The sequence below is a fragment of the Berghia stephanieae genome, chromosome 8 (genome assembly GCF_034508935.2).
Source record: "Berghia stephanieae isolate SIO BIC M18660-M18661 chromosome 8, UCSD_Bste_1.3, whole genome shotgun sequence".
NCBI lineage: Eukaryota > Metazoa > Mollusca > Gastropoda > Nudibranchia > Aeolidiidae > Berghia > Berghia stephanieae.
The window spans coordinates 29,822,177-29,846,939 of record NC_088367.1 but is presented as its reverse complement, the minus strand read 5'-3'; the positions used below and the strand labels follow the sequence as shown (position 1 = coordinate 29,846,939).

Sequence of the window (24,763 nt, the reverse complement as noted above, 5' to 3'; positions counted from 1 at the left end):
TGATCTCAAACTAAGCACACTGATAGTGTGCTCTTGGAATCTACATCTGTTCCCTATTTAAACCAATTCCCCTTTGTCTGCCTTATTCTTGGATGCTTTAATTGTAATTCTAGAAATTTTTACTATCCCATTTTCTTCCTTTTTACTGGCGCTGATATGACCTTAATGTGTTGCAAGCGCCGTAAAACCCTTAAAAAAAAAAAAAAAACAGGCTCATAATTGTTTTCGATTATCAGACCTGCAAATATGTGCACGTTGAACTGTACGGATGTCTTATCAATGACATTTCGATTTGAAAACGCTGGAAAATTTCAGATTCTTTCCTTGTACTGAAGCACTTCATTAGTTTCGTTTCACTGAAATTGATATTCAAGTTTTTTATTTCCACATACCAACCATGTAAACAACCTACTCTTTTGATCACCACCGGCCTTACACTGTATGCACTTTTTTCATTTTTATCCCCGTCCTTCATGGAGTGGCAACGTGTAATTCAGTGTTTTTTTTTTTACCAAGTCAACATTGGATTGATATATATCCTCTTACATTGCAAATATCGAGAGCATTGATAATTTTTTATTTATTATTGTAACAATAATACAACAGATCGTAAGTCGATTGATATTGATAGACGTATTAGAAGAGGTAGAGAGCCTCGCCTTTGGCCGACCAACCTCCGCTGCACGTCCAACTCGCCTTGAGCATGCAATCACGTAAAATATAAAGATTTTTTTTAAAAACCTACCTCTGTTTCAAAAACTAGCATCTTTCAACTTTCTAAGAAACATTTTGATTTTTCAGAACTTTAGTTCGTTAAAAAAAAAACCGGCCAATCTGAGCCGTTGAGTCGAATGAAAACGAAATCTTGTTGTTTACACGGTTCAAAGGAAATGCCGTAAATAAGCTTTCATGGACTTCCTGTGTTGTTTTTACAGTGTCACGTGACCGTTTTGAGAAATTTGTCGTCTGCTACAAATAATTAGACCGGTAGGGGGTAGATATTTTCGTTGGAGCAGAGAAAAAGTGAGTATTATTTCTTGGACTTGTAGAGAGGCCTAGGGTCCACCAGCAAGTTGATTGAATAAAAGAAAAAAAGCCTTTTTTATCCGCCGCCACCACCACCGTGAGAGTGGAGAAGGGGGGGGGGGGGGGGGTGTTGCATGAAGACGAAAGGGAGACGTGTCGCTTGGTGACCTTGTGTGACGTAGAGTAGAGCATCTCAAGGATGCTGGCAGCAGTTGCAGGTGTTCTTAACCCCTTAACGGCGAAGCTAATTTTTTGCTTTTAGATAATAGTTTGCTTTTATCTTTATTATTGTTAACGGGGAATACAGCGTTTCCACCAAGAGAGCAGTCAGACTATCGCAACTCGGACTTCAATTGTCTATAATCGTTTTGCCGTTACTTGTCTTTTGATGATAGAAGATTTGGTGTTAGGTCAAAGATCGAATTTCGCCGCTAAAAGGTTGCATTGCTACTGGATTTGCTCCCCCCCCCCCCCACCTTTTTTTTTTCTTCTTTTTTTTCACCTTAGTATTGTTGATTGCTATTTCCTTTTTTATGATTAGCAAGTGCCGTAGGAGTCTCACAGGATGCAGGAGTACTGCAATTAACCCTTTGCCAGTGACACTGATTTTTTTTGTTTTCAAATAATAGTCATCATTTATATTATTTTTTAACGCAGAAAAAAAACAAAACGTTTCCACCATAAGAGCAGTAAGAATATTGATAAAAAGCGCTTTGAGCACGTTGGGTGGATATTGCCCTCTATAAAAGCTCAAATTCTTAAATTGTAATTTGTTTTTTGTCTTTTGATGAAAACGGTAAGATTTTATTTTTGGTCCAAGTAAGATTGATATTCGCCTTTAAAATGTTAAGTTGTTTTGTTTTTTCAGGTTTTTTTGTTTTGTTTTTCAAATGCGGATACGCTGCTTCTTCCTTTTTTTTTTCCTCAACTGGCAAGCTATCGCTGTACTTACCCGCATGGCTTGCACACACAAAAGGAAACATCAAGGTCTCTCTCTCTCTCTCTCTCTCTCTCTCTCTCTCTCTCTCTCTCTCTCTCTCTCTCTCTTGTCATAGTGTTATCCCTTCCCCTTCCCATCTCATTGTAAAATGAAAACGTTCTGCTGTTTGCAGATACATGTATGATTGTTTTGTTTTTTCTCTCTCACTCGGCTAGGATTAAAAACCAAGACATCAGGTAATTGGTGTCTAATGCCAAAGTATAGATTCTCTCTTTGGCCAATTTAGTCACGCATGTGGCAGCCCAGCTATTTATTATGTTCTGCCTATAACACACAATAAGTGGGATTTTGGGGTGGGTACGAAAGAAATCAAGGTCATAAGTAACCGTGCACAAGAGCTGTATAGGGAATTGGTTTCTGGGGGTCTTGCAAATACCAAATATTTTATGGAAAGCTCTTTCGAACTCCAAGACGTCTGGTTTGTTTTGCTATCTTGGAACAAACGAAACAGAGATGTCTTGATGTGTGACCTAGTTGTCTGATTTTGTGACCTGGATGTAAGGTTTTGTGACCTTGATGTTTCCTTTTGTGTGTGCAAGCCATGCGGGTAAGTACAGCGATAGCTTGCCAGTTGAGGAAAAAAAAAAGGAAGAAGCAGCGTATCCGCATTTGAAAAACAAAACAAAAAAAAAACTGAAAAACAAAACAACTTAACCTTTTAAAGGCGAATATCAATCTTACTTGGACCAAAAATAAAATCTTACCGTTTTCATCAAAAGACAAAAAACAAATTACAATTTAAGAATTTGAGCTTTTATAGAGGGCAATATCCACCCAACGTGCTCAAAGCGCTTTTTATCAATATTCTTACTGCTCTTATGGTGGAAACGTTATTTTTTTTTTCTGCGTTAAAAAATAATATAAATGAAGACTATTATTTGAAAACAAAAAAAATCAGTGTCACTGGCAAAGGGTTAATTGCAGTACTCCTGCATCCTGTGAGACTCCTACGGCACTTGCTAATCATAAAAAAGGAAATAGCAATCAACAATACTAAGGTGGAAAAAAAAGAAGAAAAAAAAGGTGGGGGGGGGGGGGGGGGGGGGGGAGCAAATCCAGTAGCAATGCAACCTTTTAGCGGCGAAATTCGATCTTTGACCTAACACCAAATCTTCTATCATCAAAAGACTAGTAACGGCAAAACGATTATAGACAATTGAAGTCCGAGTTGCGATAGTCTGACTGCTCTCTTGGTGGAAACGCTGTATTCCCCGTTAACAATAATAAAGATAAAAGCAAGCTATTATCTAAAAGCAAAAAATTAGCTTCGCCGTTAAGGGGTTAAGAACACCTGCAACTGCTGCCAGCATCCTTGAGATGCTCTACGTCACACAAGGTCACCAAGCGACACTTCTCCCTTTCGTCTTCATGCAACACCACCCCCCCCCCCCTTCTCCACTCTCACGGTGGTGGTGGCGGCGGATAAAAAAGGCCTTTTTTTCTTTTATTCAATCAACTTGACTGCTGGTGGACCCTAGGCCTCTCTACAAGTCCAAGAAATAATACTCACTTTTTCTCTTCGCCAACGAAAATATCTACCCCCTACCGGTCTAATTATTTGTAGCAGACGACAAATTTCTCAAAAAGGTCACGTGACACTGTAAAAACAACACAGGAAGTCCATGAAAGCTTATTTACGACATTTCCTTTGAACCGTGTAAACAACAAAATTTCGTTTTCATTCGACTCAACGGGTCAGATTGGCCGGTATTTTTTAACGAACTAAAGTTCTGAAAAATCAAAATGTTTCTTAGAAAGGTGAAAGATGCTAGTTTTTGAAACAGAGGTAGGTTTTAAAAAACAAATAAAATTATTAAAACAAAAGTTTAAAAAAATATAAAAAGACAGAAGGAATTTTTAAAAAATATTGGGAAAAAAAATAAATAAAAGTTACCCTTACCGGGATTTGAACTCTCGAACCTTAAGCTCAGAGTCAAACAGCTTATATGCACCATGCCATGGTGTCACTGAACTTCTAGAGACATTTAATCATGTCTATTCAGACATTAAAAAATGTATTTGACTGCCTCTCTTATTTTGATATTTTGAACTATGTTAATTGCACGATAGCAGAAATTTAAAAATTTCGATCAAAATATTTTTACAACTTTGAATCGGGCTGTCAGTTACTGCACGTGTTCAATCTGGAAGTAGGTCAGCAGTTCAACCGAGATTGTCGCACTTTTCACTCTCTCTATAAAAAAGAGTTCCTTATGGATACTGAATAGTGGCAAAGCACTATTCAGTATCTGATACTGAATAACCACTTCCTATATATATATCCTATATATATATATATATATATATATATATATATATATATATATATATATATATATATATATATATATATATATATATATATATATATATATATATATATATATATATATATATATAAAGTATATGAAATGATTGTTAAATCACTGAAATAAGTTTTCACCCATGATAATTATCTGAATTTGGAAATATTAGAATGTATAAGTAAAAGATGGGAAGTCTCATACTCATACTCATTCTCCTGACCATGTCCATGACGGTCGTAGAGGAGACATGAGTGAGAGTGCAACTTCACCAGTATGTCTTCCCCAACCAGTCCTGCCCTTCCCTTTCCTTATCAGGGTTAGGCTGTCTAAATGTGTCCATTTTGTTTGTCTCCCTCTTTTCCTGTCCCATAGTAAAGTTCCTTGCAGGAGGCTTGTTTGTATAGCGACTCACACTCACATGGCCAAACCATCACAACTCACTCACATGGCCAAACCATCACAACTTTCACTTTCTCCTTTAGTTAATAACAAGCAAAGGTTCTTTGAGGCCTGCCAAGTGTTCAGTTTGAGCATATACATATTCGTTTGTATTATGGTCATTTCTATGAAATTCCAAGAAGCATCAGCATGTATTATTTTTAGATTGTCTGGATTCTTTTAGTGGTTTCTGCTGTCAAGGTCCAGCTCTCTTATCCATATAGCAGGATAGCCAACACGAAGTACTTGTAAATTTTTAATTTGGTTGAAAAGGTGATTCATTTATTTTTCCAGGTCTTATCCAGCGTTGTTAGGGAGAGGTGGCCACTGACTTCTTGAGTTGACCGACTATCAGATGTTAGTGCGGTACCTAGGCATTTGATGGTGTTTACATTTTCAAAAGACGGGAGGACGAGGGTGTAAAAACCACAACCTTTGAAAAATTAAAATAAAATGAAAAAAAAATGATAATGATACTAAAAATTACAGTTTTTCATTATTACATCATCATTATTCATTGTTGACATGGAAACCAGAAGGTTACGACACCCAACATATGACATATACCAAAATCTTTTTGCAAACAAAGAAGACCAAAATAAATAATAAACAAACATAAAACACCGTGCATCTGAAGAACACAAGATTTTGGAACAATTACCATTGAGATAACTGCTAAACTGTGGGATTAAACTCGTTTGTAACGAGTCGAGGGAAATAATTTCAAAGAAATTGTAATGCGTACAGTGAACATGCTATAATGAACTGATGATTAAAACTAACTCATGCGTATGCCCACCACCATTCTTTTCTTATTTTGTTATGCCTCATATAATAAACAAGCAAGTATGGGATCCCAATCAATACAGTTGGCATCACCCGGAAATACATCAATTTTGATGAGACAGGTGCAAGATGTAACCTCTGTGGTTCATGGAGTTTTTGAAGTACAAGAGACACACATACATTCACTAATTAATTTGTACTCATAAAACATTGCGTCTAGTAACAGATGAATTACAAAGTATCAATGTTTTTTCTACTTTTATTTGCATATTTACATCGGAAAATGATATGCCACCTTTATTATTAAATTTCGATTCTCATATTTTAAAAAAAAGTGAGCAGAGGAGAAGTAAAGGAAGTGGAAATCACCTACTTTGAGGTGGGGATCCCATTACACAATTTAGGATTTGTGGTTTTGTGGTATGACTTTTAGATTCCTAGTTTGAGTCACACCATGGTCACCACAAAGCTGATTTCCTGGAAAGACGATTTACTCACGTTCTCTCACTATATTCAAATGTAAAATAAGAACCTGGCTGGCAGCAGTGCCGTCTATGACAGAAAAACAGTAATAACACCCTACAGGTGGCATGTCTTATCCTACATTGTGTTGCTGTTCGCTAAGATCCCTTTTGTTGGTGGCTCAGGATGGAAAAATATGTGTAAGAACGATTTCCTGAAATAAAGAACAACTGATATAATGATTTTTTTTCTTCTGGATTGTTCATTATATGCATGCTTTACTGTACTATGCACTATAATCATGAGAAAGTGGTGAACAAATTTATGTTCATACCTATTTATTCCTCTCTCCACCCCCCCCCCCTTCCCCCACAGATTTCACTTTACATCATCAGATATTTGGATATTCTTACTGTGCTGAGCAATCATTATGTTGTTAACTCGTAACTGAATCATGCTGAATAAAGTGAATACCGTTGTTCAATCAAGCATGGATTCACCAACTGAAGATGACATTTTAAATGATATCAATGCCGACGGTGATAGCATAGATTTAAATGAGGATGGCTATGATGATGTTAGTGATGATCCTCTTTTGGAAGACAATTTTTCACCGCATGACTTCAACTTTGATTTGAATGCAGAAAATGAGGTAAGAATGCATTGACGTTTTTGTTTTCATCTTTTTTTTTCATGGTATATCTTTAATATGAATAATAATCGAGTAATCCATAATTTGATGATTTTTATCACATTTTCCCCGCCCCTCTCTCCTTCTATCTTTTATACTTGTTATTCAACAACACTCTGATATTTTTGCACATGCATACTTTAAAAATCTACTGATCACTTATAAAAACTGTAATATTTAATGTTTCAGAGTGTTCCATTGGAAATCAACCAGTATGTTACAAGTATAGAAACCCAGACAAAACGGCTTGAACAAGAGCTTGAAGAATGTGACGATTTGCTTGGCTTTGATCCCCATAGCTCCAGACCTAGTATGCTTTTTAAAAATGATTTTGTACCACCACCATCACCGTCATCATCATCATCATCATCATCATCATCATCATCATCATCATCATCATCATCATCATCATCATCATCATCATTATTACCACCACCACCAATCATGAAAAATTTCATACATGAACCCAATTTTTAACATAAGTCCTCGCAATAGGAGGAAACTTTTTTTTTTCATTTTCAAGGTATAGATTCTAACAGTGTATATGTAACAAATTGCTAACCTAAAAACCTTCAATGACGAATCATAATTTCTTTCATTATTTATCTCAATATAATCAAATTCCAAGCCATTTTCATCAAGAGAACAGCGGCACCTTAGGATACAATATAGCCAGTGTCTCAATTGTTAATGCCTCAAACTTGTCCATTAAATTATTGATGCCATGTGCTTAGTTATTTTACTCACAACATTCTGCCAGCTGAATATAATGTACCAAACACAAAACCGTGTAACATTGACCGTTTATAGTTTGATTAATACAATTTAGTGAGAACTTCTCATAACACTGGCTTGCTAAAAACAATGACAAAGAGCTGAGTGACGTCAATTTCATTCTATCTATAGATATGAATAATTATTTCTAGTTCATTGAAACTCGTTGGAAAGAAACTGTCCCAGAACACATATATCAAGAACATTGAAGCATCACTTGATCTTTTTGAACATTATAAGCTAATTTACAAAGTTAGCCACTGTGATAATTATTTTAATTCTCTAAAATTTCAAGAAGACAGGTTTACTACTATCTTGATGAGAACATCCAGATCTTTTGTCTGGTTAGAGTCAAACTGAACCCAAAGTGTAAAAGGTTAACCTCAAACTTTATGAGGCAATGCTTTCTGTAGGGTATGGAGATAAATTTTTAAATATGTGGAATTTGTCCACATAACTCGGAAGATTTATAAAAGTGTGAATCTTGTCCACAGAATTTGATAGATTTTCAAAAGTGTGAATCTTATCCACAGAGCCTGATAACGACAATTCAGTGATGATTTACAGTGAACTTCAAGAACTGAAAGAAGCAGCTGCAGAGGCAGGGATGACGATGGAAGAATTTAGGGAAAAGGTTTATAAAATTTAATTGTCACTTATTTATTGAATATTTATGACCATGTCCTTCAAAAGAATTGTACTTTACACAAAATATGAAAAATAAATAAATATTTAAAAAACCAAACTCAAAGATTAGTTTAATCATCCCTTTATATATTAGATGCATTTTAAGACTACTACGAATAGTTTGGTGGGGATATACAATGTAAAGCATTGTTTGTGTTTTACTCTAATTGAAATAAAAGCGTGTGAAAATTTGGGCATTATTTTATTATTAGGTTGTAAAGTGCTTTGAGCACATTCGTGGATATTGCGCTATATAAAAAAAGCTCAAAGCTCAATTTTTCAAAAGAAAAAAATACATTCCAGATGACCTCCCCTAATTTAAAAAGTCATAAAGTTTTGTAGACGAGTAAATTTAACATGTAATTAAACTATTATTGACAGATTTCGGGGAAAATGTCTTCTGTTCAAAAAGAAAAATACAATAAGCAATAATTAGAGATGATAATGACAATAACTGTAGCCTTGTCGGCTAAATACAGCATGGGTGAGGTGAATAGCACTTATCTATGTATTTATTTTGGAAATCTAATCCTTATAGCTGCTGCGGGATATCGACGAGGACGATTTCAATGAGGAAATGGTGGATAATGAGTATCAAGAAATCTCTGAACTTCAGACTGAGCTAGAAGAAGCCAGACAAGAGATAAACAAGTTGAATGATGACCTTGACGAAGAAGTGAATGCTTTCCTTGATGACAGGGCCAAGAGACTTCAAGGACTTCCTTTGGCTATTGAGGTACTTTATTGTCATATGTTTAAAGATTTATCATTACACCATAAATGCATGATGAAATCTGTTTCATTCCTAAGCAGGTAAGGTTGAAATGACATGGCAATCTATTCCTCAAAAAATAAATAGGGGTTGGGGTCAAAATTGTCCCTTACAGCCAATGTCAAATTTTTGCCAACTAGCAGAGTATTATTTAAAAAAAATATATATCTATTTTTAACAGAGTGACATACAACTAACTTTCAAAGCTTTTCTAAATTAACTCTCTCCTTACCGGCCATTTTCCGGATTCTCCCCAAAATTTCACACCCAACCTATACAAAAATAGATTTATTTCACCCAAACACTGTGCGGCTATGTGGTCTTGTGGTTTGATACTCGCTTTCGGATCGGAAGGTCCTGGGTTCACGCCTTAGTCTGCGCATAGTTGAGTCCTTGGAGAAGGCTCTTTACTCACATTCTCTCACCGTACTCAGGTGTAAAATGAGTACCTGACCGTTAACAGCGTTGTCTCTGTCCCAAAAATTTGTAATATCGCCTGACAGGAGTCATGTCTTGTCCTACATGTTATGTGTTGCGTTGGCCAGGGACCCCTTTGTAAAGTGCTTTGAGCACGTTTAGTGGATATTGCGCTATATAAAAGCTCAATTTTTTTTTTTTTAAACACAATCTGTTTAGTTCTTGCTATACATAATTTTTTTCTGCTAAAAGAGCTCTTCAACACAGTGTCAATATACTTTAACTATAGCAAACATTTTTTGTTCAAATATTATTTATTTATTATTATGATGTACAAAAGAAATTAGAATGACAAAAATGTTGATTGCATCGTAACAAATATGATGATTTTCCTATGGGTGGTAAGGAGGGGGTTAAGGGTAATTTTATCACTTGTTTTCTCAGACGATTATTTATAAAATTTACTAGGGCATAATAATAGGTCATGGGTGATATTGGAAATTACCATCTGGCCACCTTGTTGCCAGATTCATTTGCACACACCTATAGACTTTATTACCGGACCAATTTTGATTGTTGCTGGCTCAACAGATTTGTCTCGATCCATGTTAATTTTCACAGTACAATGGCACACAACAATATAGATGAGTGCCTGTTTGTAAAGGCCTATATTTCCACGCAAGTATTGCGGGTTCAACAGTAGTGAGAACAAAAGTTTATATCTTTTTATACCAAATATAAGAATAATAAAGCTTGAAAACCTCTTATTTATTTAGAAATAATGTAGTCTTTCCAGTGATCATTCCACTGTACAGATCTTTTCATGTCGATGTATTCTGAAAAACAGCAGAGTTGTCAGGTTGTTTTATCGATCCACACATTTTGCTAATCATTTGCACCATCTCTTGCACTTTCATCACTGTCATCAATACCATCATCATTGTCAGCAGTATTTTACTGCAAGAGGGTGGTATTAATGAATATGTTGGATGTTAGCTCTTTTTCTATAGGGTAAATTACTCGAGTTTATTTCATTTCAAGAACAATTATTTCAGCCATCATACTAATTCCCTCGTTAAAAAAAACTCCCTTTAATTTGGGAAAACCTTAACTAAGCAAGAGATTAAAGAATATACTGATGGTGTAATTGTCCAATAGGTATGAATGGTTTTGTCAGGTGTAAAAAAACCCCCATTTTATTGTATAGTTTCATCCAATATTTATAAAAGTTATGTGTCATTGGCCATAGGAGTGATTTTTGCCTAAAATTAGAATACTGCATATTCTTGGAGTTGAAAGAACAGTCTGCAACACATGTCATTGATATCTCACAGATGGTGCGCATTTTGTTAAGAATGACGAGTCATATTTTGATAACCTAAAATGAGTATGTTGTCCCCTCGTGGTCGATACAACACCCAATATTAATTAGCCTTTACAGCTAGGTAACTCTTATTTTATATGATCATGAGACATCAATGATCAACCATTTACTGTGCCATTTCTATATCATTGGCTCAAAAATTCATAATTACTTTCAAGTAACATTAATGCCATCCATATACGGCTATGTGGTCTTGTGGTATGACACACGCTTTCGGATCAAAAGGTCCTGGGTTCGAGCCTAATGCGGTGCATAGTTGAGTCCTTGGAAAAGACTCTTTACTCACATTCTCTCACCATACTCAGTGTAAAATGAAAACCTGGCCATTAACAGAGCGGAAAAAAAAAATATCAACTAACAGGCGTCATGTCTCGTTCTACGTTTCATGTTGCTGTTGGTCAGGGCCCCCTTGTAAAGCTATTGGGCACGTTTAGTGGATATTGCGCTATATAAAAGCTCAATTAAAAAAAAAAAATTAATCCATCACAAATCGTATACAAAAATGCATGGAAGATATGAAGTCAAGGATGATGACAAATCTGTTGCAATTGACTGGTAAAAAAAATCCAAAAAGTGAATTTTTTATTCAAAAATCTATCAGTTAACAAAATGTGAAGGATAATTCTCAATGTTCCAAAATGTTATTATTCATTACATTTTATTCTGTGAAAACGAAGGAAGGAGAAGAAAAGTCATCAACTGAAGAGGGAGAGAAAACATCTCTAGAGGAAAACAAGGAGACGGAGCAATCACCACTAAGGCAGGAATCGACTTTAGCATCTAAAGATGAAAATCAAGAGAAAGGTCTGTGTCCCCCCCCCCCCCAAAAAAAAAAAAAAAAGAAAAAAAAAGGACTAAAATCGTATGTTATTTTCATTTTTTTTTTCGTTTTCCTTTAAAAATAGGTCAATTTGTGATATGTCCTTTGTACTAGAATATCTTCCTATGCTATCGTGTATGTTGCATATGCACATCCATACCAGTGATTAAAAAAAAAAACATAGCATGTTTGGGGGGGGGGGGGGGGGGGGGGCTTTATTTGTTCTGTATGATAGAAAGAAATGGAGACGAATTTTGCAATTTAATTGAAACAAGATGAATCACCTCTCGATGTTTTGACCTTTCATTTTTATCAGGGACCAAATTTTTAAAAAAAAGAAACGAAAAAGCAAGCAAGACAACCCCCCCCCCCCCCAAAACAAAAAGAACCCCAACAAAACAACAACAAAGAGCAACTATATTTGGGAAGTAATCAAAATTGATATGCTAAACGTAATCAATTTTAAAACGAAATGTTATAAAAGGTGTTTTGATTGGATTATTAGTATCCCGAAGTACTTGTGACCAACTGCCCCAGAATAAGGCTGAACTGGATACCAAAAAGTAATTTCAAAGTTAAAATGCTAGAAATGTCAGATTTTAATATCGTCACTTTAGACATTGTACATATTTATTGTACTCAATGAGATATACAAACTTAACCTAAATTTCATAGCTTTGACTATAAATTCAGTTTTTAACATTGAAACTAGCCCGAAATAAAACTGGTTTTAGGTAGTGGATCACATTGCTGTAAGACCTGTTACTGAATTTTTTGATATCTTATTTATTCATTTCAAATATTTTTAGCTGGTCCAGTTGTCATAGCATCTGAATTCACTGACTTTCGTGAGTTCATCAAGACACAATTAAGAAAGACGGAATCCAAAGCTGACGAACGCAGAAAGCAACTGAGAGAGGTAGTTAATCCATCATTGTCAGTAACTTGTCTTTTATTTTGTGAAAAAATTATTGTTATAGGTGAACAATAAATGAGATGTTGTACAGGAAGTTAAAGTGATGGTTGTGGCTCAAGGCTGCTGTTCCTTGTCCTGTAATGTGGTAAAGACATTCAAGCAATATTGAGTGTTTTTATAATGATTACAGTGAATGCAAATCCTGGCTCTGAAATTGTGTCCTTGGGTAAAACAATATCTCACTTGACACCTGTATTTAATCAAACCTGGCAATAGCTATGACTGATATTGTAAAAGGAGTAGTACAAAAAGATGCATGACAGGTGACCTATACTGTATGAAAGATAAATTTGTTTCCATAAGGACTGCTGGGTAATTAACTTTTACATTGTGGGGTATATTAGACGATTCAAAACCATGGCATTACACTGTTATATATTATGATTGTGCATGTTGAATTTACTGATATATATTTTGATTACTCCAACAAAACAAATTTAATTGTCTTTAATCTACAACCTCTTCTAAACTTAATTCCTTATCTCTCTCCCCCCCCCCTCCCCCCCCCCCCCCACCTTCATCCCCGCTTCTTATTTCCTTAGATGTTTGATATCCAACATCAAAAGGAAGAGGAGAAATTGTTGAAAGAAGAAGAATATAAAAGGGACTTCCGACACCAGCAGGAAAAGGAAGCTGAGCTTCTTCTGACAAGGAAATTAGAGGAGGAGAAGAGAGTAGAGGAAGAAATAAAAAACAACGAGAAGCTCATGGAAAAAGAGTATGAGAGTTTTCAGGTGGGTTTTTTACATGTACAATTTAAAAATGACAGTAACAATAACAAAAAAAAACAACAACAACAGCAACAACAACAATAACAACAACAACAAAGCAAAAAACACAAAAGAAACTTAATAAATTGTTCATCTTACACTTGTTTCATACCATCCCAAATGCTCTAAGAAATACAATGTGTCACTCTACATCAATCTATATTGAAAGAAAACCCAGTCCTGCACTCACAACATAGCCTAAATGTGACCTCAATCTGGTACTAGTAGTGTGAAGTTGGTGAAGTAATGCAGCTATGTGGCCATGTGATATGACACTTGCTTTATGATCGGAAGGTCCTGGGTTCGAGCCTTGCTTAGTGCATAGTTGCGTCCTTGGGAAAAAGGCTCTTTACTCACATTCTCTCAACTCTCAACTCAGGTCTAAAATATCACCATTGTCTCTGTTGGAAATTTTTTAAAAATATTGCTTAACAGGTGACATGTCTCATTCTACATGTTATGTATTGCTGTTTATCAGGGACCTTTTGCCAAAGCGGCGCATTTAGTGGATATTACTTGATATAAAAGCTCAATCTCAAGCTCAAGACAATTAAGTATAAAGTAAAAAGGATTAGAATGAGGAAATCAAATTTTTTTTTCTCAACATTTTGGAAAATAAATTCCATATCCTCAAAGAAGACATTTTTATTTATTCAAATTTTTTTTACAGGTTAAACTTAAAATTCAATTTCAAGTATCAAGTTTGCCTCGACATAAGCCAGTTGGTCACAAATTAAGTATGAGAGTTTGAGTGACTGATTAGACATTTCATGATATATGCCTATCGTAAAGGCAGCTTGCACACAATTTCCTTGACGTGTCAGAGATAGACATTCTATTTAGAGGTTCTCCTGGTTTACGAAAATACTTCCTTAGTCTAAAAATGGCATTAGCACCTAATACCAATATCCTGTATGATGATGAATGAAATGCATTCATCTTCAGAGTTTCATTCATCGTGTATTGTTGACAATGGGAAACCCGAAACGTCCACATTATCTGTATTCATTGATTATATTGAAGTTGCCATTCCATTTGACTATTGTTATTTATTTCTTTGAGTTCAAGCAGCAACATTTGCATAAACTCAGTTTTTTTTTAAAAAGGCCTTTAGAGCCAGAGTTTTTTCAGGTTTCTTTAGCTTTAACCCTTCCTTACCAGCCATTTTCAGAATTTTCCCCCAAATTTCACACCTACCCAACATAAAAATACTTTTTTCTTACTCAAACAGAAAAGCAACAAATACATTCTATGCATAATATTGATCAGCAAAATTTACTTTACAACACAGTGTCACGTTTTTATAGCTATAATAAAACATTTGTCTTTAAATTGTGTGATTTACAAACGAAATCTGAATGATAAAAGTTCTGTTTGGATCGTAGCGAATGTGATGATTTTCCTATGGTTGGTAAGGAGAGAGTTAAACAGAGTATTACAATTGCTTGCTACTCTTTGATTAAGACACTAGTCTGTGAAATAAACGAAAAAGATGGAGCTAACTGAACAGATTCGTTTTACATTGTTTTAAACTTACTCTTTAATTTCCAGGCTAACTTGGAACAGTTAAATGCTGCATACGAGGAAGAAAAACACACTTTTGAAATGATGAAGAAGTCAATGATGCAGGAGTTGAGTGAAAGAAGACAAAAGGCAGCACTAAACATTCAAAGAGTCTATAAAGGATACAAGTAGGTCCTTGACCTTTCGTTTCATATATTTATTGTTTCCAACAGTGAAACAACTATGGACATAATAACTTTGAAAAAGAGGTAAAACAAACAAATGAACGAACAAAGAAATGAACAAGAAAAATTTTAAGATCAATAATGTCTTCCAACAACAGCAAAAAACAACAAAGATAATGATGAGATATACAAAATACAGAGGGACTAGAATAAAGGTTTATACAGGTCTAAGCAGAATGACTGATACAAAATAATGAATGAACAATATTTAGTTCAAACCACGACTACTGGTTCAGACCAAATGGAATTATTTCATATCTGATTAGATGTGATTTTACTCATCTTCCGTCTTACTTTATCCTATTCATCATCATCATGATCATCATCATCATCATCATCATCATCATCATCATCATCATCATCATCATCATCATTGCCTTTTACACTCTGGGTCAGGGTATAGGCCTAAGACAAACAGTTTCCATCCTTCTCTATCCTGAGCTAATTTTTTTTTTTATCTCGTTCCATGTCTTATCACTTCTCTGTATATCAGCTTCTTTAATTCTTCTCCATGTTCCTCGTGGCCTCCCTCTTGATCTTCTGCCCTCAGGGTTCCAGTCCAATATTTTCTTTGCTATAGTGAAGTCATTCTTTCTAAGGGTGTGTCCGATCCTCCATCGTCTTCTTCCTATTTCCTCTCCCACTGGTTTCTGCTGTGTTCTTTTCCATACTGCTTCATTGTTAATTCTATTATCCTATTACCATTTCTATAATTTAGTTGTTGAAGGAAGAAGAGTTTTTTGGGCATAGAAGGATCATTATTTGGTATTTTGTTAGGTATTTAATTCTATAACAGCCCACATATTCTTGCAGCCTAATTTTAATTCATATTGTTTCAAAGAAAAAGAGGCTCTTCAGATATTAAAGAAAATATAGCACCATCAAGGGCCAAGTCTTTTGCTTACTTTAAAATCATACCTGCCGAATCTTACGAATGTTTCGTAATTTTACGAATTTTAGAAAAATTTCATGGCCAAACTTAAATAATAAAACTAATAATAATAATAATAATAATAATAATAATAATAATAATAATAATAATAATAATAATAATAATAATAATAATAATAATAATAATAATAATAATAATAATAATAATAATAATAATAATAATGATGATAAGGATAAGCAGAAGAACAAGAACAACAAGAAGAGGAAGAAGAACTACTACTACTACTACTACTACTACTACTACTACTACTACTACTACTACTACTACTACTACTACTACTACTACTACTACTACTACTACTACTTCTACTACTACTAATAATAATAATATTGTGGTTGTTCATACATAATTTCAGAAATTACGAATTTCTTTGTCAATTTACTAAAAATTGACATAAACATTACTAAATTTGAAGATTTCAATTTGGCAGGTCTGCAAAATCCAACGATCTCTGCCGTCAGCCCTCTTCAAAAACTTCACATCTGTCTTCGTCCACCAGTCATCTAATTATTGAGTCTCTCCATATTTGTCATTCTTTGTCTACCTCCTCTTCCCCTTTTTATTTATTTATTTTTTTCAATAACGGCTGTTTTTGCCCATATCTTTCCTTCTGTATTCATGACCCAGAAAAAGAGACCCACCTTTTTAATATGGTATAATTTTGGGATGAACTGCTTTTTGAAATTGAATCTTTAATCAAAACAACGACAGTTGCATTCAATTCTCATGCTGTTTCAAAGGAAGTTTTATAAAATATCTGAATTACACAAAAACAAAAAACAAAAACAAAATAAAAAAAAACCCAAAAACAAACGAACTCAAACATACAAAAACAAACAAACAAACAAACAAACAAACAACCCCCCTCCCCCCAAAAAAAAAGAAACCCAGTACACACAAAAAAGAAAAGAAAGGAACCACATCAAGAAACAAACAAGGAAAAATAAAAAGAAAACAACGACCAAAACAAAACAAAAACAACAACAAAAAACAATAGACAAACAATGAAAAAACGTTCATATTAATTGCCCACAAACAGAAGTAAACAAAAAAAGAGTGAACATAAAATGTATACTTCTGACATTTTTGGTGTCTGCTCTACTCTGACATAGAACTATCTTGAGGCAATGGATTAGAGCATTAAAAAAAAATTATAGATAAGGTTTGTGAGATATCATGTAAAAGCATTATTAAACTATATTACTTTCCAGGACTCGTCGTCTGATGATTGCAGCAATCAAGGATTTGGCAGAGATGAAAGAGTTGAGGAAAAAAGAAAAAGAGCAAATTAGAATCATGGAAATCCAGTATGAAATTGACTTCAAAGCAGAGCAAGAGAAAAAGTAAGTCGGTATTATTGAGAAAATAGGGAGCAGGCACTGCTGTAAGATAAAGGTTTGAACAAATGTGTATGAAACGGTGCTTGACAAAATATTGAAAAATACAAGAAAAAGAATAATTCCCAAAAAATCAGTCTTCCCGACTGGGGATCGAACCTCAGACCTGATTACTGGTCAGACGTGTAACTATTACACGGTAATAGTTGTACGATTGACCAGTAATCAGAAGGTCTGAGGTTTGATCCCCTGTCGAGGAAACTGGTTTTTGGGATGACTTTTTTTTCTCATATTTTCTTTCTTGCTTTGTCTGAACTGAAGACTGGTTTTTGGGATGGCTTTTTTTCTTGTATTTTCTTTCTTGCTTTGTCTGGACTGTTTCATATACATCTATTCAAGTCAGTATTATTGTGTGATGTGGAAAAGGGAAACTCGGAATTCTCTTTGCACTTTTCATTATCTGAAGTCATTTGTTGGTGCAAGCTATATTCAGAAAAGTTGTCATTTCAATGGTCTGTAGAATTGGTGCGATGTAGGAATTTCACTGAAGCACAAAAGAATTATGGTTTGATTTGATATCAAATGCTTCATTATGGTAAGTCTCAGTTCTAGGGGAGTGATTTGATAATATATTGATGACTAATTTAGTAATGGTATATTATGAAACTTTTACATATCTATTTATTTTGAATTGTTAATTAAGATGGTAAAAAAAATTAATCTTTTTATCATAAAGGTTAAAATCATTTAATTTGTTTATCATTATTTCGATTCCACAGGGAGAAAGAAGAGAAAGAACAGAGAGAAGAGGAGGAAAGAGAAAATGAAGAAAGACTGAAACAACAACAGGAATTGGAAAGACAGAAAAAGGAGGAGGCTGATAGAATAGCTGAGGAGGCAAGGAAGGAAGAAGAGGAAAGGAAAAAAGAAGAAAAAAAGGAATCAGAGAGAAAAAGAAAAGAAGAAGAGCTGGCAAGGAAAGAGGAAGAAAAAAGAAGGAAAGAAGAAGATCGAAGGCAAAAAGAAGAGGAAAAGAAGAGAAAAGAAGAAGAAAAGCGACAGAAAAAGGAAGAGGCTAAGAGGAAGCAGGAAGAGGAGAAGAGATTAAAAGAGGAAGAGAAAAGAAAGAAAGAGGAGGAAGAGAAAAAAAAGAGAGAGGAAGAAAAAAAGAGAAAAGAAGAAGAGAAACTGAACGCTGAGGAGGAAAAGCGAAGACAAAAAGAAGAGGAAAACGAGAAGAAATTGATGTCAAAGAACAGCCAATCAAGTGATTCAAATAGGATAGAAAAAGGAAGCGCAGAAGAAACCATGACAAGTAAGGATGGAAAAGAGGACAATGAAAAACAAGAACAGAATGTTAAAACAGAAAGCTGTAAAGAGGACATAACATCAGTTCAGAAACAGCGTAATTCATCACCAGAAACCACCATGGCTCAGTCAGATTCAGCCAATACAGAAAAACCAGGAGCTACTGCTGGTGTTGTGTCTCCAGAGGCGTTGTCTCCTCATCCTCCAAGCTCCCCATGCCCCAAATCACAGGACTCAACATCAACAATCTCACGACATAGAGCCGTTGTTCCACCTGCCAAACAGTCTATAACCATGGACGATTCCATGATATCAGACAAATCAACGCCAGATGCTTCTAAGTCAACATCACTTAGTACACAAGAGCAAGAAACGTTGTCTGCTGTAACAGCTCCACAACCGCCAAAGCAGCCCAGTCCAACAGAACAGCTTAGACTAAGTTGGATGAAACACTGTATTCCTTGGAGGTAAGTTGTGCAAAAGTTTGCCAAGGAAAAGATAATAATAATAATAATAATAATAATAATAATAATAATAATAATAATAATAATAATAATAATAATATAATAATAATAATAATAATAGTAATAAATAATAATAATAATAATAATAATAATAATAATAATAATAATAATAATAATAATAGTAATAATAATAATAATAATAATAATAATAATAATAATAATAATAATAATAATAATAATAATAATAATAATAATAATAATAATAATAATAATAATCATCATCATCATCATCATAATTCTTGGTTCCAAATTCAATGTTATAATGTCTAGCTTTATACAAAGTTTGGGCATTTAAAAAAATCATTTTTGTAGTTGAGAATATTTTGTGTTGGTTTGAGAGTTTTTCCATCATAACATGAGACCATAATAATTTGGTCATCAGAGAGAGAGAGAGAGAGAGATAAAGAGATAAATAGATAGGTTGAGAGAGAGAAAGAAAGAGAGAGAGAGAGAGAGAGAGAGAGAGAGAGAGAGAGAGAGCAATGAGCCAATTTCCTCAACTCAACCTATGTTAACCCTTGTGTAACCGTTATGTTTTGTCTATTATCAGTAAAGTGAGCAATGAGCCTTGGAAGCTGAGCCAAACATCTACAGCTAAAGTCGTGAAGAGACCAACATCTGCCAAGAAAAAGATGTCACCTATTCCAGAACAAGTGGTGCTAGCGGCAGCTCAAGCCGAAAGTCTGAGACAGGTGAATTAGAACTAATAGATTTTAAAAAACCCAACAAACTTGAAAACATAAATTACCAATTCGGAAATTGCTAGCGCAATACAAAAATAAATAGACAAATATTATAGACATTCTCAATTCTATTTATATTAAATTATTATTAATTGAAACACACAGAAACAATTCTTTGGCAAACGTTAGTTAAGGAAAGTGAATAAAAAAAATGACAACTTCATCATATGTGACAAATGGTCACCAGATACTTGAAGCCCTGAGATGCACATTCCTCTCATCGAATCCAAGCATCAGTAACACCCTGTAGTATAGTCACCTGGAACTCAACAAAAGACGTCTAATTTCTACGTCATGGCACAAGACCGAAGAGCTAGAGCTCAGGTGGTCGCTGGTTCGAATAAGTAAGAATGGTCACCAGATAGTAGTATGGCGGAATGAACCCGATACTGTGTATGGCATCTTTAAGCTCCACTTATAAATTTGAGTAAATTTTGGTGTCGTCACTGATGAGAATGAGATCCAATACTTCAACTTTGAAATTCTTAACTTTATAATTCTGATCATTTTTTTTTACTTCAAGCTAAATTTTCTTCACATAGTCCATTCTGGCATAATACCAGATTGATTCTATGCTTTAAGGTAAAGTACTCACAACATCCACCAACCGGATGTAACGTACCATCACTCAAAACTATGTGTAGACTTTAACGTTTTTAGTCTGACTGATATAATTTAATGAGAACTACTCATAAAAATGGTTGTATAAACACAATAACAAAGAACTGAGTGACGTCAATTTTGTTCCTTCCATTGACATCGCAAACTTTCGAGGCTTAAAGTATAATAACCATTTCATAACTCAATCCCATCCCACCTCACTTGTGTATTCCAGGTGAGTTGCGTGGAATTCCAGGACCTTCCAGGCTATTCACTGAACACCCTGTCACAATGCTGGAACCTTCGATACCTTACAGTCTCCCATAGTCATCTGGTCTGCCTCGATGGACTGACAGCCTGCAAGCATTTGATGTTCATTAATGCATCTGTGAGTTGATATATTCTGTTATTTCAAGTGTTTCGTTTCTTCTTCTTCTTCTTCCTCTTCTTCTTCTTCTGCTTCTTCTTCTTCTTCTTCTTCTTCTTCTTCTTCTTCTTCTTCTTCTTCTTCTTCTTCTTCTTCTTCTTCTTCTTCTTCTTCTTCTTCTTCTTCTTCTTCTTCTTCTACTTCTTCTTCTTCTTCTTCTTCTTCTTCTTCTTCTTCTTCTTCTTCTTCTTCTTCTTCTTCTTCTTCTTCTTCTTCTTCTTCTTCTTCTTCTTCTTCTTCTTCTTCTTCTTCTTCTTCTTCTTCTTCTCTGTCTCTCTCTCGTGTGTTCGTTGATACTCCATTTTATAAATACAAGAGCAAAAATTACACTTCAAATACCACTACCCACAACACTAGCAATGATTGTTTTATGATACTAGAATGAAAAGTTGTAAATAAGATGATTTTTTCCCTTCACCACCAGAACAATGATATAGAGTTTGTGGATGTGAAAGATCTGGGGTCCCTCCAGTACCTCGATTTGTCTCACAACAAACTGGGTAGTATTCATGGACTACAAGGGTGCATCAACTTAAGATGGCTTGATCTTGGCCACAATAACATCGGAAAAGTTGGTGAGTAACACCTATGAAGGGAAGAACTTACTTTGACTTATTAAAGCCAGATGGAGCATATGCCGTCAGTGATTCTTTGCCATTTGACTATACCTTAGACTGACTTCTCCACCTGCTTCAAAGTGTATCCACCCCTCTTTATTTCCTCAATCGTGGTCCGTTGCCAACTATTTCTTGGCCTCCGTTGTTTTCTTCCACCTTAATTATTCCATGTTAGAGCCTGTCTTGTGATGATGCAGACATCGAGTCTATTAATGGTTTCTGCAGTGTTAAATATACAGTGACAATTGTTTGATACCCTTTGTTTAGGATGCTGATCTATTGCACAATTTTTTCCACCAAATCTAACAGACTCAGTTATCCAATCACTTCTGGGTCTGTATGGATTTCGGGAGGAAACTTTGGTTTAACCTTGGATCAAAACCCGCCCCTTTTCTTGTTTAGCAAATGCTTTTCCAACAGTTATTGGTATCCCTTAGATTACAGATAGTTTTAAAAAAACCCAACTCATTGGAATTTTTGCAGTTTACCTGTAGCACTTATCAATTTTTATAGAAGTAATCAAGAATAGAATTATATTTAATAACGTTAATATCGGAGTGCTTGTCTAATTTTGCAGCAAAGTCAAGTTATGATAAGGATGGCCAGTGATTGGATGGTTAAAAATAATAGCTAAATCTTTTCACATTTAATTATCGTGCCACCCAACTCAGATCTTAATGAGATCGTCTGTAAGCGGGGACGAATGTTGTTTAAGTGTCAGTATAAAAATAATGTCTAAATGAAGACCTGTATTGTCTGAAACGGGAATTTGTTTCAAAATGGCCTGCTAGGGGAATACTAAGTTAGGCATTGTGAAGCAGATTTAAAAAAAAAATGATCTTTTATAAAGCGCAATATCCACTAAATGTGCTCAAAGCACTTTACACGGGGTCCCTGGCCAACAGCAACATTAAACATTTAGGACCGGACATGGCGCCTGTTAGGTGATGTTACAATTTTTTTCGGACAGAGACAAGGCTGTAAACGGCCAGGTACTCATTTTACACCTGAGAACGGTGAGAGAATGTGAGTAACGAGTCTTTTCCAAGGACTCAACTATGCACTGAGCGAGGCTGGAACTCAGGACCTTCCGATCCGAAAGCAAGTGTTATACCACTAGACCACATAGCTGCACAATAAGCATGGCGAATCCGTGAAAATTTTCAATCAAATATACATATTCATTTGATCTCAATTAAAACATTCATCAATTCATTTACTATAAATTTCATTCCCACTCTCCCTTATTCCCTGCCTTACCCGCCTCTTACCCAAACTTCTTTCAGTACCCTGCATCACCTGTACCTTTTAAACCATTCTCACAACCAGATTACAAACTATGATGGGTTAAATCAGGTCACAGAAATGAGCTATACAAATTTAAACATTCATATTTATTTAAATTTCAAGTTATAACTTAAAGTTATACTTCTAATTCTAACTTCAGCTGATCTCAGCTCCCTGCGGCGTCTGCACACTTTAAACCTATCCCAACAATTTATATAAATTTGCATATATTCATTTTATTTCAAGTAAAAGTATCATAATATATTTTATGTCTCCTATTTGTTCCCTCTTCTCCTCAGTTCAGCTGATCTTAGCTCCTTGTGGCTTCTGCACACTTTAAACCTACCCCACAACCAGAACACAAACTGCGATGGTTGATCGAAGTCATAGAAATGGTCTATATAAATTTGCTTATATTTCTTTTATTTCAAGTAAAAGTATCATAATAAGTATCATTAATATATATATTTTATGTCTCCTATTTATTCCATCTTCTCCTAACTCCAGCTGATCTCAGCTCCCTGAGGCGTCTGCACACTTTAAACCTATCCCACAACCAAATCACAAATTGCGATGGGTTGAGCGAGGTTATCACCTTACAGGAGCTTGATCTCTCTCACAATTTCCTTCAGGCTTTTACTTGTGTCAACAGGACATGTCTGCTAACTAGTCTCAATTTGGCTTTTAATAATTTACTACAGGTGAGTTATGCATAGTATAATTAATTATAGTAACTATTGGGGGACTAACAATGAAATTGCACATTCTTCTTCTTCTTGTCTTCTTCTCCTTCACCACAATCACATACATGTCTGTTTCTCATATTATTATAATCGAAATCTTGTGCATGTGGTGTTTCAGGCGACTGTGTCCTGATCGCAGGCTAAAGATTGTGACTTTCAATAATAGATAACAGAGCCTGGTTATATGGAATTTTAAGTTGATATGTACTTTATAAAACTATAATATATATTTATATATATATATATATATATATATATATATATATATATATATATATATATATATATATATATATATATTGTGCTAAATAGAAGAATGAAACTTAACTCAAGTTTCATTTGTTTGTTTTTTTGTTTTTCTTTTACTATAAATTCCATTTCAAGCATCAATATCACTCCTACATGATACTGTTTTGAGATGGTAGATCACATTAATTTGTCCTTTCCCACGTGACTCTGCTATACGTTTCACTAAATTTCAATTCAAATGACAGAAATAAAATAGTGACATGAACATATGATTCCATCAACTTGAGCAATCACACTAGAACACTGTAACCTCTCTGTTTCAGTTAAGGAAGAAATAAAAATAAGATGTTCACGGAAAACAAAAATTATGAACAAAAATACAAAACGAACCAGACATAAGACAATAGGTGAATAAACATATCATTCATCGACAATTTAAAGTAACATCCGCTTTACAATCACTTCAGTAATCGGCTATTATTGACAGCAGACAATGCAGTATAGAGTTCACTATTCTACGTACAAAGTGTCGAATTAAATTAGAGAACAAAGAAAACTTTTGAACACTCGGTCAGAATGGCAATTGTATTATTCTCACCAGATGAAGACTACTAAAGACTAGAAATGCGTTTAATTGATACAGATCAATAAGTTTTATTTTGTTTTATTTTGTTTCAAAGAAATATTTGTGAGGGGGCTTTTGCAAGAGAAATATATGCATGAATAATTGTGTATGGTAACAAACAAAAACAAGAAAAAAAAACAAACAAAAACAAATATATATATATATATATATATATATATATATATATATATATATATATATTTATATATATATATATATATATATATATATATAGAGAGAGAGAGAGAGAGGGGGAGAGAGAGAGAGGGAGAGAGAGTGAGTGAGTGAGTGTGT

The 24,763-nt window shown here is 34.6% G+C and overlaps 1 protein-coding gene across 2 annotated transcripts in view; it reads left to right on the top strand.

Annotated features, from left to right (window-relative positions):
• The first annotated feature begins 388 nt into the window (after positions 1-388).
• The window catches only part of LOC144978485 (uncharacterized), a 69,311-nt gene continuing 44,936 nt past the window's right edge, over positions 389-24,763 (top strand). Inside the window, exons 1-15 of one of the 2 annotated variants that reach the window (XM_078924631.1) lie at positions 389-439; positions 6,394-6,670; positions 6,899-7,019; positions 8,017-8,117; positions 8,709-8,906; positions 11,421-11,547; positions 12,373-12,482; positions 13,082-13,273; positions 14,861-15,000; positions 17,221-17,352; positions 18,126-19,121; positions 19,729-19,870; positions 20,757-20,909; positions 21,373-21,523; positions 23,360-23,553. In XM_078924631.1, coding sequence (XP_078780757.1) covers positions 6,473-6,670; positions 6,899-7,019; positions 8,017-8,117; positions 8,709-8,906; positions 11,421-11,547; positions 12,373-12,482; positions 13,082-13,273; positions 14,861-15,000; positions 17,221-17,352; positions 18,126-19,121; positions 19,729-19,870; positions 20,757-20,909; positions 21,373-21,523; positions 23,360-23,553 — 2,955 coding nt within the window. In that variant the 5' untranslated portion in view covers positions 389-439; positions 6,394-6,472. Of the gene's footprint in view, positions 489-6,393; positions 6,671-6,898; positions 7,020-8,016; positions 8,118-8,708; positions 8,907-11,420; positions 11,548-12,372; positions 12,483-13,081; positions 13,274-14,860; positions 15,001-17,220; positions 17,353-18,125; positions 19,122-19,728; positions 19,871-20,756; positions 20,910-21,372; positions 21,524-23,359; positions 23,554-24,763 lie in introns of both variants that reach the window. The other variant, XM_078924632.1, reaches the window with a different exon arrangement.